Below are 13,611 nucleotides of genomic sequence, written 5' to 3'. Positions count from 1 at the left end.
AAATAATCAAAATCTTGAAAAAATTAAAGTGTTCATCCAACTTAACTTTCCCATTCCATCTTTAAGAATTAATACCAAATTAATCCCCCCAAATAATTATATATTGATATGCCCAACAACATAAATGTTCCATGAACATTAGACTAAGGAAAAAATGACAGTACATTCCCTATCTATCTAAAAATGAATATATAGTATTAGAAATCAGGTTAGTGATTTCATAGAGTATTAATTTAGGGGACATGGACTTCAGAGTGGTACAAAGAATATTCTGGAATGATGGAAATATTCTATACTTTTGTTGTACTGATATTGTATGTGTTGTATGGTACACATTTGTACCTTATGAAAACTGACTTTAAAAGAAGGAAAAATTAGGGGCTGGAGTTGTGGCTCAGCGATAGAGCACTCGCCTAGCCGTGCAAGGCACTGGGTTCGGGTCTCAGCACCACATAAAAATAAATAAATAAAGGTATTGTGTCCAACTACAATTTAAAAAATTATAAAAGAAGGAAAAATTAAAAATATATAATCTAAAAATGTTTAGAAATGCAAAGAACAATTCAGAAAAACCAAAATAAGCACCTGGAAACTTTGTTTTTCTCCCTTAGTCCTTCCAAGATTAATTATCCAGGCAAAAATAACACAAGAATAATATAATTAATCACCATAATTACCTACTTGTAGATACATTTAAATGGATAGCTATAGATTTTTTTTTCATCACAGGGAAAATACTTTTCTCCTGATACCTTAAAACATTTATGGGAAAAGATTACATTATAAGCATGATAGAAGATCATAATAAGTTTAAAACCTATAATGATCACTTTTTTCAAAACTCATTGTAAAAAAATTCTGGAATGCAATCACTGAATGATAATTTAAAAGTTCACTTCACATTTTAAAATATTTTTCTAAGTAAATTTTGAGTTGAAATGTAAATCAAAACAAAAATTATAGTTATTTTAAATGATACTTTATGTTTTAAATATGGTATACATTAGAGATTAACTTAGAGAATAAAATTAGAGCCTCATAGTTGCATAATTTATTTGTTAACTCAACAAATATTTACTGAGAGACTACCATGTTCCAGGAACTTCTATAAAAATTATTTAAAAGTATAATCATGTGAATGCATTTAAAATTGTCAAAATTGTCAAGTTTTATAAAAAATTGTCAAGTTTTATAAAAATATATCTAAGCAAAAAGTAGAATAAAATAAACAGAATAATGTTAAGGGAAATAACCATGGCAGAAATTGGAAACTTTAAGAACTTTTTAAAAAATAACAGCCTAAACACCAAAACCACAAATAACCCAATCAACAAATGGGCCAAGGACCTGAACAGATACTTCTCAGAAGAGGATATACAATCAATCAAATATATGAAAAAAATGTTCATCATCTCTAGCAATTAGAGAAATGCAAATCAAAACTACTCTAAGATATCATCTCATTTCAGTCAGAATGGCAGCTATTATGAAGACAAACAACAATAAGTATTGGTGAGAATGTGGGGAAAAAGGTACACTCATATATTGCTAGTGGGACTGCAAATTGGTGCAGCTAATGTGGAAAGCAGTATGGAGATTCCTTGGAAATCTGTGAATGGAACCACCATTTGACCCAGCTATCCCTCTCCTCTTTCTGTACCCAAAGGACTTAAACACAGCATACTACAGAGACACGGCCACATCAATGTTTATAGCAGCACAATTCACAATAGCTAAACTGTGGAGCCAACCTAGATGCCCTTCAGTGGATGAATGGATAAAAAAAATGTGGCAAATATACACAATGGAATTTTACTCAGCAATAAAAGAATAAAATCATGGCATTTGCAGGTAAATGGATGGTGTTGGAGAAAATAATGCTAAGTGAAGTTAGCCAATCCCCCAAAACAAATGACGAATGTTTTCTCTGATATAAGGAGGCTGACTCATAATGGAGTAGGGAGGGGGAGCATGGGAAGAATAGATGAATTTTAGGCAGGGCAGAGGGGTGGGAGGGAAGGGAGTGGGCAGGGGATTAGCAAGGATTGTGGAATGTGATAGACATCATTATCCAAAATACATGTATGAAGACAGGAATTGATGTCTACATACTTTACATGCATCCAGAGATATGAAAAATTGTGTTGTATACGTGTAATAAGAATTGTAATGCATCCTGCTCTTGTTTATTTTTAAAAAATCAATAAAAAAATAACAGACACTCTGCCAGAAAGTTTTACAGGTGATTTTAATCTTAAGACTTAGCTAGTTTCCATGTATCTACACTATTCTAAAACAGAAAATTTTCAAAAGTTTCTCAGCTCGTTTCTTAACATTAACATAGCTCCAATTCTACACCCAACAGAAATAGTACAAAATCTTACATAAATAACAAACAAATTGAATTTAGTAGTATATTTTTATACCTATTATCTGACCAAGTATAGTTTATCAAGCAGTAGTATAAAGGTTTAAAAGATCAGACTGTAGATTTGGATAGCCTAAGATCAGATTTCCATCTTGATATAAATCTAATATCTGTACAGACAGCCCACTTAACAGTTTTGTTTCAGTTTCCTAGTCCATAAAATGGGGCTAATACTAGTGCCTACTTTTAAAAGTTGTAAAGATTATGAGTTAATATCTTAAAACATTTATGAATAGCTCCTTACATGTAGTAAGAACTCAAAAATCTTAGCTGTTATTACTGGTTTCTACATTTAAGAATGTATTACTTGTATTAATAAGTCAAAGGAGAAAAGCCAGAAGATCATCTTATTAGATATTGAAAGGTATTTTGAGAAATTTAATATCTGTTTATCTTTAAAAACTCTTAGTACATAAAAGAGAATAAAATGTTCCCTTTCTTTCTTTCTTCCTTTCCCTCTTTCTTTTTTTTTTTTTTTTTGGTACTGGGGATCCAGAGGTGCTTAACACACTGAGCCACATCCCCAGTCCTTTTATTATTCTAGCAAATTTAATTCCTTTATTGTTATAGACTAGAAAAAATAAGATGAATGAAGATTTTATTGCACTAATTCTTAAAATCAAAGATTTTGATCTTTCTCTAATGTCATAAAAAAGGAAAATAGGTATTAAGATACAAAAGAAATAAGTGGAAACTATAAATTGGAGTTTTAAACTAAACTCTCATAAAACAATTCCATCCTAGCACAAATAGCCTAGAATTGGAATTTCTTCTTACCATGACATTTTGATAGGGGATTGGATTTGTGGAAGGATCCCAAACAGCTGAAGTGGAGCACTGGCATGATTATTCTAGAAGTATATGGCTTTTTGAGAAGGGCACATTCATTCTCTAAGAACAATTCTTCAGTTGCTTTTTTGCATAATTTGAGGTCATATTGTTGGTGTGTATGTGTTCATGATAAATATACCTTTAGTTCTATTCTTTTTTCTGGTATGTGATACCCATCCTTTTTCCATAGGGCATTTTGCCTTGAATTTTTTTTTTTTACCTACTAAGAAGTTGTCTCAAATTATTCTTGTTTGTATTTGTTTCATATATCCTTTACTATCCTTTTATATTAACCAATTCTGAATCCTTTTTTTCTAAAAGTTTCTTTTAAAAAAACCATGGGGCTGGGGTTGTAGTTCAGTGGTTGCCTAGCATGTGTGAGGCACTGGATTTGATCCTCAGCACCACATAAAAATATTAATAAATAAAGTTATAAAAAAGCAAAAACTAAAAGAAACATTGCTGGATCCTTTTGAAAATCAATAATCTTGATTTTTAATTGATGACTTTAATTTAGTTATTTTAAAGCTATACAGAAATATATTACTGCCATTATTTTTCTCATGGTCCATTTATTATACATTTTCTATTTCTTTAGTTCCTCTGTTGCATTAAAGAGAACAGATTATATGGCTAGTTTAAAAGTTATTTGTTATTGTTTATTTTTTGTGGTGATTGCCTTAATTTTAACAAGCCCCATCCCTATGTTTATTTATTCCTATTAGTCACAAATATAATGAATATCCATATACACACTACACAGCTTAGAAATTAAAAGTTTTGGAAACAAAACCTTGGTAGAACTCAACCTGTATATCTCTTTTCATGATATTTCCTTTCCATCTCCTCAAAGGTAATCCCTCTTTTAAATGTGATGTGTATCACCCCTATACCTGACATGATTATTTTTACCACATGTATATTTATCCATTATGTAAAGTGCTGTTATGCATATTTCAAGCTCAAAACAAATGGTATAACCTGGTATGTGTCCTTTGCAACTAACTTTATTTTGTACTCAGTATTGTATGGTTTATACAAATTGACATACACATTTATGTTAATGCAGTATAGTGTATTATATATGTGTATTATATGAATAAACCATAATGAATTTGTCTAAAGTATATATTTTCCAGTATCAGTAGCAGGAGGCTGGAATAGAGATAAAGTGAATATCCTTTGGGATGATTTTAAGAAGATTTAATGAAAATGGTTACTAAGATGAATTAGTAAAAGGAACCAAGTAAATTTTGCCAAATTAGCCATTCAGCAAATTAATCTAGAGACAAAATCTCAATAAGATGAAAAACAAGCTATGGTAGCAAAAATAATTCCATTCTGTAATGCCCCCTCTATCGATCTGCTCAGGATGCCATAACAGAATACCACAGTCTAGCCAGCTTAGAACAGAAATGTATATTCTCACAGTTCTGGAGGCTGAAGTCCAAAATCAAGGTGCTATTTGAATTGATGTCTTGGCTTGCAGGTTCAGCCTTCTCACTGTGTCCTCACCTGGCCTCTTCTCTTTGTATGCATGGACAGTGACAGAGAGCTTTCTCTTCTTATGAGGACACCAGTCCTGTCAGGTTAGGGTCCTACCTTTATTACCTCATTTAACCCTAATTACCTCCTCAAAGGCTCTGTCTCTAAATACAATCACATTGGGTGTTAGGCCTTCAATGTATGAACCTGAGTCAGAGAGAATTTGGTGTAGAATTGCCTCAAATCTTATAAATTATTTAACAATTGCCATGGCAACACTACACCAAAGCAATCTCAATGTCAATGGCTTAAATATATTTACAAATATTTATTTTTCTTGCTCATATGAATTTTGGGTAGGTATCAAACCTAGAGATCTCTCTGCCTGTCTTTATGTTTGCTGCATGGAAAGAAAAAGAAAACCTGGTCATAATTAATCAAGAGAAGGAAGAGTTGGGTCAGAGACATGTCTAAATGAAGAAATAGTCTGCGTGAAGGCCTGGTGGCAGGAAACAGAATTATTGCCAGAGTGGCAGCCATTGAAGCCTTCAGAGAGTTGAGGGATTCACTCTCCAAGTGACTACTGGGGATTTAGGGTATTGGGCAATTCAGACTGAAGAAAATCAGGCCCAGAGAGAACCTGAGAGTTGACTGCAAACATAAAAGGGAAGATTTAATTTCATTCATTCACTCACTCATTCATTCAATAAATACTTATCAAGTGCTAACTTGTGCCAGGCAAACTGTTCTGTGTATATCAGTTAATGAAATGGCCACATCCCTGCTCATTGTGAAACTTACATTTATGATAAAGGATACAAACAATTAACAAAATAAATAGGGAAAATTTACAGTATGGAGAAGGTAATAAATGGTAAAAAGAACAAAATAAAGAAGAGGGTTAGGTTGTACTTGTATGGGTGTAGTACATTCAGAAAGGATGGCCAGGGTAGGTGACATATGAGTAAAGGTCAGGTGCAGATGAGGACCATCAGATGAGAGTGTTCCACACAGCAGTGCTTGGAAGTGCAAAAACTTGCCATGGTTGAGGCTGAAGAAAAGTAAGAAAGCCAGTGCATGAGAGAATAGGAGATGAGGCCAAACATGGATTGTGAGTGGGGAGAGATCAAGTCAGCTTTTGATTGAGGCATTGCAATGCCTCGAGAGTTTATTCAGTGAGATGGGGAGTTACTGAAGTGTTTTGAACCCACGAAAGATGGGTTTTTTACAGAGACATGTGGGCTATCGTGTTGAATACAGACTGGAGGGGTTCACGCAAGGAACATAATTCTCTGTGATCCTGAGAAAATAATTAGAATCAGTGGTATAAGAGGCTGACTAACTAACTAACCCTATTAACTGACTGTCTACCAGTGAAACCAGCATGTGACCTTAGAATTATACCAGATGCCAGGGATATTGACAGTGGGAACTCACTTCATTGAATAAGGCGTGAGACTCCATTACATTCCAGAGTCCTCCTCATATGGAGAGACCAGGATTCTGCAGCATGTATCCTCTTAATCTACCCCAACTAAAATGTAAGCTCTATGAGAGCAAGGAGTTTGGTCTCATCTGTTCATTGCTCAGTTCCCAGTGCCTAGAATAATGCTAGCATATGACAGGTGCACAATAAGTATCTGTTAAACTTATTACAGGACCTTAAGCAAGATACTCTTCTGTACCTCACAGAATAAAAAACTGGACTGAATGGCATTGGTGATCTTTCTAGGTGGGCCATTGTGATCCCCATTTTGAACTTGGAGCCATCCTTTCTAAAGTGCTTTGCAGGCTAAGTGGTGCATGAGGGGCTCTTCTGAGAATGAAAGACAAAGATGGGTCCAGGGAAACCTTGAGATAAGAGAAAGTACATGGATAAGCTCTGGGGCTGTTCTCTTTGATATGCACAGGGTTATAATTTGAATAATGGATGTTTCACTCAAAACTGAGGGTACATGACTGAGAAGCCAACCCAAGTATGTTGCCTTTGCTTCAAGGAAGTCAGCCTGGTCAACAATGTATTCACAGGCCCCTGAAGCTTTCCTGGGAAAAAATAGCATAAAAAGCAGCAGAAATTTCATTTAAGGATATCGAAAATACATTTTTTTAAATTTTGATGAAGTTCACGACAACACTGACATTTCTTTAAACAAATAGTTCCATCAAGGCATAACATTACCAGGTGTCCCCAAATGCCCAAGAGGCAGTGATTTTATGTCCCCCTGAGGTTTAGCAGAGCTTCCACATCAACAGAATGGCTGATGAGGACCAGATTTGCTATCAGATAAGCCAATGAGACATGCTGTCATGTTTATTAGATACAGAATCAAATATAAAAATGATGTACAATAGATAATTGCAATGAGCTTATTCTGCACTCAGCTTTAGTTTCTTTCAAATGAAGAAGGTAGTTTTCCATATCAAGAAGGATGCAAATATGTATATCTTCCATGGCAACTTTTTTATACATTGCTTTCATTACACATTAAAAGAAGTGGAGTTTAGCTTCATTGTGACCTACAAGAAATAAAAAAAAAATACCTAGAGTTTAGTTATTAATTGTCGGGCTCTTGACATTTATTATTTCATCTGCTCTTTATATTAATATTAGCAGGTAGGTTCTATTAAACCCTCAATTTACTCTTTCTGAGGCTCAGAGAGAGTCAGTGACTGGCTCATGGTCCTATAGCTAATAGAGGGCAGCAGTTTTTGAACTCAAGACTCAGCTCTTAATTTAGAAGTACAAGGCATTTTAGTATAAGCTCCAAAAAGATAATGTCTTTACCTTTCAAACTCAAAGGCTAGAGTAATCACAATTTTAATGGCATATATGCATGATGTGCATTCCTGGCCTAATGATCTCAGTGTCACAAAGAAAGAATAGAAAAACAAAAGATGGACTTGGTAGTGTTTCAGCTATTGGGTCTTGGTGTTCTTTCTCCAGACACTGATGTGTGCACCTTCCCTTGTGGATTTTTTTCAGTGATATGGGCCCAAGGAGCCTCGAAGTATGGAGTACATCCTTGAAATACATGGTTATCCATCCTCCCACCTGATAGTATGAGGTAGTCACCTTCTTTTTGGGTCCATTCAAAACTGCTCAATCCTGAAGGTCTCTGCGGCGCCGGCCAAAGGCATTGGAACCCACATCAGTGGGCACAAAGTTGTTCTTTACCATACCCCCTGATCTGCTCAGCAATCCTGCCAGCCGCTGGCTCACACAAGTGGCAGTGTTGCAGGCTCTCTTCTGGGCAGTGACACTGGTTTGCAGAATGGAGAAAGGAAAGAAGGCCTGTGAGTGAGGGCTGGGGGAGGAACCCACCCCATGGGACCATCATAGGAAAGCTGATGCTCTGAGATGCATCAATTAACCTAAAGTGTTTCTCCTAAACATAATTATCAGAGCAGAAAATCACAAGGCCATTAGGGAAAATGCCATGATCATTCCCCTTAGACATTCCCAGGAGTGTCAGAAAACCCGAAGGTGACTAAGGGTGACTGGTCATGGAGCACAGGGCTGTAACAGGCAATCTTTCCTGTACAAATAGCTAAAAATCAGCAAAGGTTTATGAGACTAGAGTGAATTATAGTGTCATATCCAAGGCTATTCACTAGGACTGTAGAATTCATTTCACAGTTACCAGCACAAAATATCCCTTCTTAAGAAAATGAAAATACTCTGGTCTTACCTGGAAGAAGAGAAGAGGTTGTGGCATCCAGTCCTTCAGGTGCTTACCTGCTCCTTAGTGCCCTTGTTTTTGCTGCTTGAGATGAGTTACAGTAACCAATCACCACACCCTGTGTCCAGTTACCCCAGGGCTAAGACTACTTCTAAGCCCAGGTCCTAAACGCCATGGCACCTGAGATGCAGGCTAGAGCAACGACCACCACAGCTCAAGTCTTTTTAGAAAAATATTTTTATTTCCCAAATGATCCGCACATTCAGAAGCAGGACTGAAAAGCTTTGCTATGAAATCACCAGGGCCCTCTGAGAACTGCCCCTGCTCTGATATCTTCCTGGTTGATTCTTTTCCAGATTGTGAGTTCTCCCTTCTCTCTGCCCACCTGAGGTTCCAGACATCCTCTGCCATAGAAAAGCTACCACTAACAGCCTGAAGAGCAAGCAGAGAAGAACCACATGCATCAAGTTATAGGAATAAAGCAAGCAAGAAAGTTATAAAGGAGAAGGGGAGTTCAGATGGCATCCTGGGGCATGCCAACATGAGGACGGTGCTCTGTCTCCAAGTCGCTGGTCATATCCCTTTTCTTGCCAGGTGCTCCAACCCCAATTGCAGTTTGGGGGAATGTGTGAAACTTGTTGAGGTCCTGCGTGTACGTGCCCAGCATGCAGGTACTCAGATTACCACACCGCTTAGATCTGGGGCTGTCCAGGCTGCAGGGAAAAGACATGCCAGACAGTACCATGCACCAGGGGCAGCCCCAGTGGGTAGTCAACAGAAGGTTAGACCAGACAGGGGAACCATGAGGTAGGAAGGAGATGCAGGCAGGAGGAGGACAGCTCATTCCTCTATTAGGAGGGCTCAGAGGTGCAGTGGGCCAGGGCAATGGTAAGGAAGGGTGACTTTTTCTGGCATTCCACATGCTGTGCAGATCTTCATGCTTGACAGGGGGATTATCAGGGTGGATGCAGGTCAACACATTCCTCTGCTCAGTCAGTGCAAGGGGCTAGGCAAGGGCCGATTTCTTTTCTAGGCTTAGGGTGCACAGGGAATTGGGGCTGGGAAAGGGTGCTCTTCCTGGCCCTGTGACAACATGCATATCTCCACAGATGCCTTAGGCCTACCTCAGACACTGCTCTATCTGTCCCCACCCCCTGCAAATGCTTTGCCTTCCCCTGGCAAATATAAAATGAAGGCTCCTGGTGGGTGTGAAAGAACATCATATGCAGATTAACTAGGCCAAATTGAATTTCTAAAATCTCCTGAAATATACCAGGTCCATCCTTGGCTCCAGGCTTTATCCTTACCAGTCTTAACTCATCCTATGCTGAAAGGTCTTCCTAGGATCACAAGATCAATTCATATAGCTAAGCGATTCCATACCTTTTCTACTTTCAGAAATGGAACTTTTAAATATGACATAACCACAGTCTCTCCAGCTGACCACTATCTTTAGCTGAGCCTGAGAACAGATTAGTCCTAGTCCCAGGTGCTGCTGAACACAGACTTCTGGATTTAGACCATTATGTTCTCTCCTACCTCTTGGGATTCACCTTCCTGGATATGTCTGGGGTGGTAGAGAGGCCCTGTGCTTGCCAAGTGGGGAGGCTTACCTGGAGTCCTCTGTCTCCTGCAGCTCACTGGCCTTCATCTGCAAATAGTCCTGCTCCAGTGCAGCCAGCAGGAGGCGTGCTTCCTCTTCACTGAGTGTGGTCAGGTCTGGGCTGCTCTCCAAGGTGGAACTGCAGAGGGGAAGCAAACCTAGTGCAGGTTCTCAACCCCTGCCTGCCTCCTCCCAGGGATAAGCAGCCAGGCTTCCTGTTCTCTGATTCTTCCCCTAAGAATGCAGCTGCTCCAACTCCCAATGAACAAGGGTTGAAGCCACTGTCTTCATCAAGAGGCAGGCACTGGTGTGGCCTCCTGCCGGTGGTGTACTGGAGCCAGTTCATAAAAGTTTAAGACAGGTGATGGTTAAATTTTCAGGAATTTTGTGCAATAAGTGTTAATGCAGCTAGTTAATAATGATCATTTAATAATGACCAAATGACTTAAAATCAGCTTTCTGGAGGAAATTCATGTATGTATGTATGTATACATGCATATACGTTTATTAGAAACTTTTTCTGATATAAAATGTGTACCATATAATTTTTAAATAGTAGTAAGCTGTATGTTACTTTATACATACATATGAGTACATACTTTTATATATATTTTCCCCAGAGAGGAACATTTAGTATATACCACAATAAGAAAAAACAAGGATTTGTTTGATTCCAGGGGAAGCAGGAGGGGAGTAGAGCTGTGTCCTCAGGCTGTCTTACCTGAATGGCACTGCATGGAGGCTGCCTGCCTGGTACAGGACCAAAATGCTGAGAGCCAGAATCGGGAAGAACTTCTGGAAGCCCATGACGACTCCTTGCAAGGAAAAAAATGACGTCATCTCCTGCACCAGTTCCACCAATTCAAAGTTCTGTGAACCCACAGACCTGGTTTCTGTCTTCTTCTAAGCAGAAGACCTGGTTCCTGTCTTCTTCTCAACTCCTTGGTTGCATTGCTTCAGACTGGTCACTATATTTCACTTCATCTTTGTTTACTCATCAATCAAGTCAACTGCTAGGAGGTCTAGTGGGCATGTGGCAGGGTTTGGCAAGCTGGAGAAGCAATCTTAGCTAAGATTTGCAGGACATACGGGTGGGGAGGTCTCAGACCTATCCACCTTTCCCAAATGCTGCTCACAGGCACATACACCTGTTGGCTAAGTCTGGCGTGTACTCTAGGAGGGGCCCTGCCACACAGCTGTTCCCATAACAATACCCAGAACTGTCTTGGGGTATAGGGCTTTTGTACATACCAGGAGATAGGGAGGGAGAGAAAAGTAGAAAGGTAATATTCCTGCAGTTGCAATCTGAGACATTGAACCATTTCTAGAGCTCAGCTGCTCCTCCCTCTGGCAACTCTGTTGCCTGCAAGAACCAAGCTTAACAGAGTCTTAAAGTTGGGACCCAAGACATCTCTTGGCACTCCTAGAACCTGCCACTGGGGCTTGCAGTTTAGGGCTGCTGCCATTCCGTAGTTGAGCCCATTTGCCCCGGATTCGGATTCGCTCTGGCCCAGGCTCTGAACCAGTTTCCCAAGAACGCTAGGCATCAGAAGTGATCACCGAACGCACCATCTACCGAAAGCTACTGCTGCATCCTGCTGCTTGCGCGGTGCCTGGTGAGCCCAAGTGTCCCGAGATTTAGCATATCATACGTGCAGTGGGACAATGTGAAACCGGAGCCGGCAATCACTCAGGGAGAGAGGGACAAGGAGCTCCCGGACTGACACTCTCCAGTCCTACTGGGCCAGAACCTGGGATAAATCGCGGACTAACAGACTGTTAACCAAGAGACCCAGACAGAAGTGGACAGAGATCTGAGATTGGCAGGGAGAAAAACTACTAGACAGACTAATGCCGTCAGAGGGGAGGAAGAAGAGAGGGGAGGGAAAGGGAGGATAACCACCTGAGCAGGAATCTCGCGGCTCACCTGGAAGGCAGTGACTTGGAGCAGAGAGGGCTGCGGTGTCGTCCAGCTAGAGCCCCGCGGAAGTTGCAGCCACACTTGGGCTGGGCAGTGGCTCCAGTAGCTCCCAGCGCCAGCGGCTGCTCTTATTCCCATCGCAGTGGGTCGGGAGGGGTCCCTGAGCGCCAGGCGGCCAATGGGCGGAGGGGTCCAATGTCCCAGCCAATTGCGTCACCCCCATGCTTCCAACCTGGAGCATCCAGTATGACGGCCCTACTTTTATTTGCATTGAGGTCACTGATAGAAGTAGGGGGATGGTGGAAACGAACGAGAGTGAGCGGGAATTTGAGGGCAGTTTGACGTCATGATAGATTTCACTTCTTAATTTCCTCCTGGCTTTGAACTTCCGCCCACTCCAACCTCAGGTGTGAGATTTTAGAAGGAAGGGTGCAGGACTGCAGAGACTCCTGCCTTACATAATTCTGACCCTAGACCCATGCCCTAGCAGGGCTTGGAGGATTAACGGATGGGTGTCAGGATGGATTCTCTGCCCGTGAAGAACCCAACTCTGCAGGTGGTATCACTCACAGAGAGAAAAAAACTCATGAGAAGCGGAGATAGTGGGAAAGTGAACTTTTTGGGATCTGAGCTCAATTCCAGATGCACCATTCCAGACTCTGATCATGGGCAAGTACTTTTCAGAGCCTCAATGTACTCATCTTTGAAATGGGAACCATAGTCCCATCTTGAAGAAATTTTGTGAGAAGTAGCCCACTGCCCAACCTCCACTTGTCAGAGATCCAGAAGCTTCCTAGTCTACCTAGGGGATTTGGAAAGATCTCTATCGATAGTTTCCGAATCCTTACCTTGTGGGACTGCCTTGACTCACTTTGGTCTGTCCCAGGGTGCTGTTCAGATTCATCACGTGAGGACTCCCATACTCAACTGGGTCTGAGGGGAGAGGTGCAAGGGACAGATGCTCCCAAAGCCTCCATCCAGACCTCCAGCCTTCCCTCTTCCTACCCTGCCATCCATCACTTCTCATTAGTCCGCCTGTCTGAGCCATTTGCACAGCTGCCCCTTTGCTTCCGGAGGCTGCTGTTTGCTGAGATGTCCCAGTGGCATTTGATTCCGGCCCGCACCCCACTCCACCCGCAATAAAGTCCTTGCCTAAAGAGCAGGGGGGCTTGAGTGCTCTCTCTCTCTCTCTCTCTCTCTCTCTCTCACACACACACACACACACACACACACATTTCTAACAATCTCCAAATACGCGCACACTCTGGAAAGTAACACTACTCAAAATAGATACCGGGTTTCAGAGGCACCCTTAGGGGTTCACTCTCAAATGTGTCGTAAGTCTGCCTAAGTCTCAGATGCAGTCGCATTTACACACCGGTAGGATGGTGGTCTGCTTTTACTATATCCGCAAACACTCCCAAGAACTGGAGCGCACCATCGCACGCAATTACGATTGACTTCCATTCCACTTACGCGCAGCCCACGGGGTTGGAGACTACTCAGCCTAAGCGTTGAGCTCCAGGAGCGCCAAAGTCAGGACTAAGGCGTTTGAGGGTCTCAACAGCTAGGGTGGGGAGAAAGCAGTTTCTCGGCTTCCCGGGGATTTCAAGGTCTGGGCGCTCAGCGAGAAATACGCAGCAGCCCGTGAAGACGCTGCCAA

At 40.8% G+C, this 13,611-nt stretch overlaps 1 protein-coding gene and 1 long non-coding RNA gene across 3 annotated transcripts in view; one reads left to right on the top strand and one right to left on the bottom strand.

The window, feature by feature from the left end:
* Nucleotides 1–8,918, top strand: part of LOC144377086 (uncharacterized) — a 78,130-nt gene extending 69,212 nt beyond the window's left edge. The window contains exon 3 of the long non-coding RNA XR_013437742.1: nt 8,781–8,918. This is a non-coding gene — a long non-coding RNA (uncharacterized LOC144377086). The remainder of the gene's footprint in view (nt 1–8,780) is intronic.
* On the bottom strand, nt 5,530–12,069 carry LOC101971806 (calcitonin). Of its 2 annotated transcripts, XM_040284709.2 has the most exons (5): nt 11,955–12,069; nt 10,749–10,842; nt 10,038–10,166; nt 7,818–8,004; nt 5,530–7,261 (listed from the first exon to the last, which is right to left on the bottom strand). In XM_040284709.2, the coding sequence occupies exons 2-4, from the start codon at nt 10,832–10,834 to the stop codon at nt 7,845–7,847; spliced, it is 375 nt and encodes a 124-aa protein (XP_040140643.1). In that variant the 5' UTR covers nt 10,835–10,842; nt 11,955–12,069; the 3' UTR covers nt 5,530–7,261; nt 7,818–7,844. The 2 variants fall into 2 exon arrangements, with proteins under 2 accessions (XP_040140643.1, XP_040140644.1); XM_040284710.2 differs by lacking the exons at nt 5,530–7,261; nt 7,818–8,004 and adding an exon at nt 8,939–9,137.
* Nucleotides 12,070–13,611: the final 1,542 nt, after the last annotated feature.

Source organism: Ictidomys tridecemlineatus, chromosome 4, assembly GCF_052094955.1.
Source record: "Ictidomys tridecemlineatus isolate mIctTri1 chromosome 4, mIctTri1.hap1, whole genome shotgun sequence".
Classification (NCBI taxonomy): domain Eukaryota; kingdom Metazoa; phylum Chordata; class Mammalia; order Rodentia; family Sciuridae; genus Ictidomys; species Ictidomys tridecemlineatus.
This window is presented reverse-complemented; position numbering and strand designations above follow the sequence as displayed.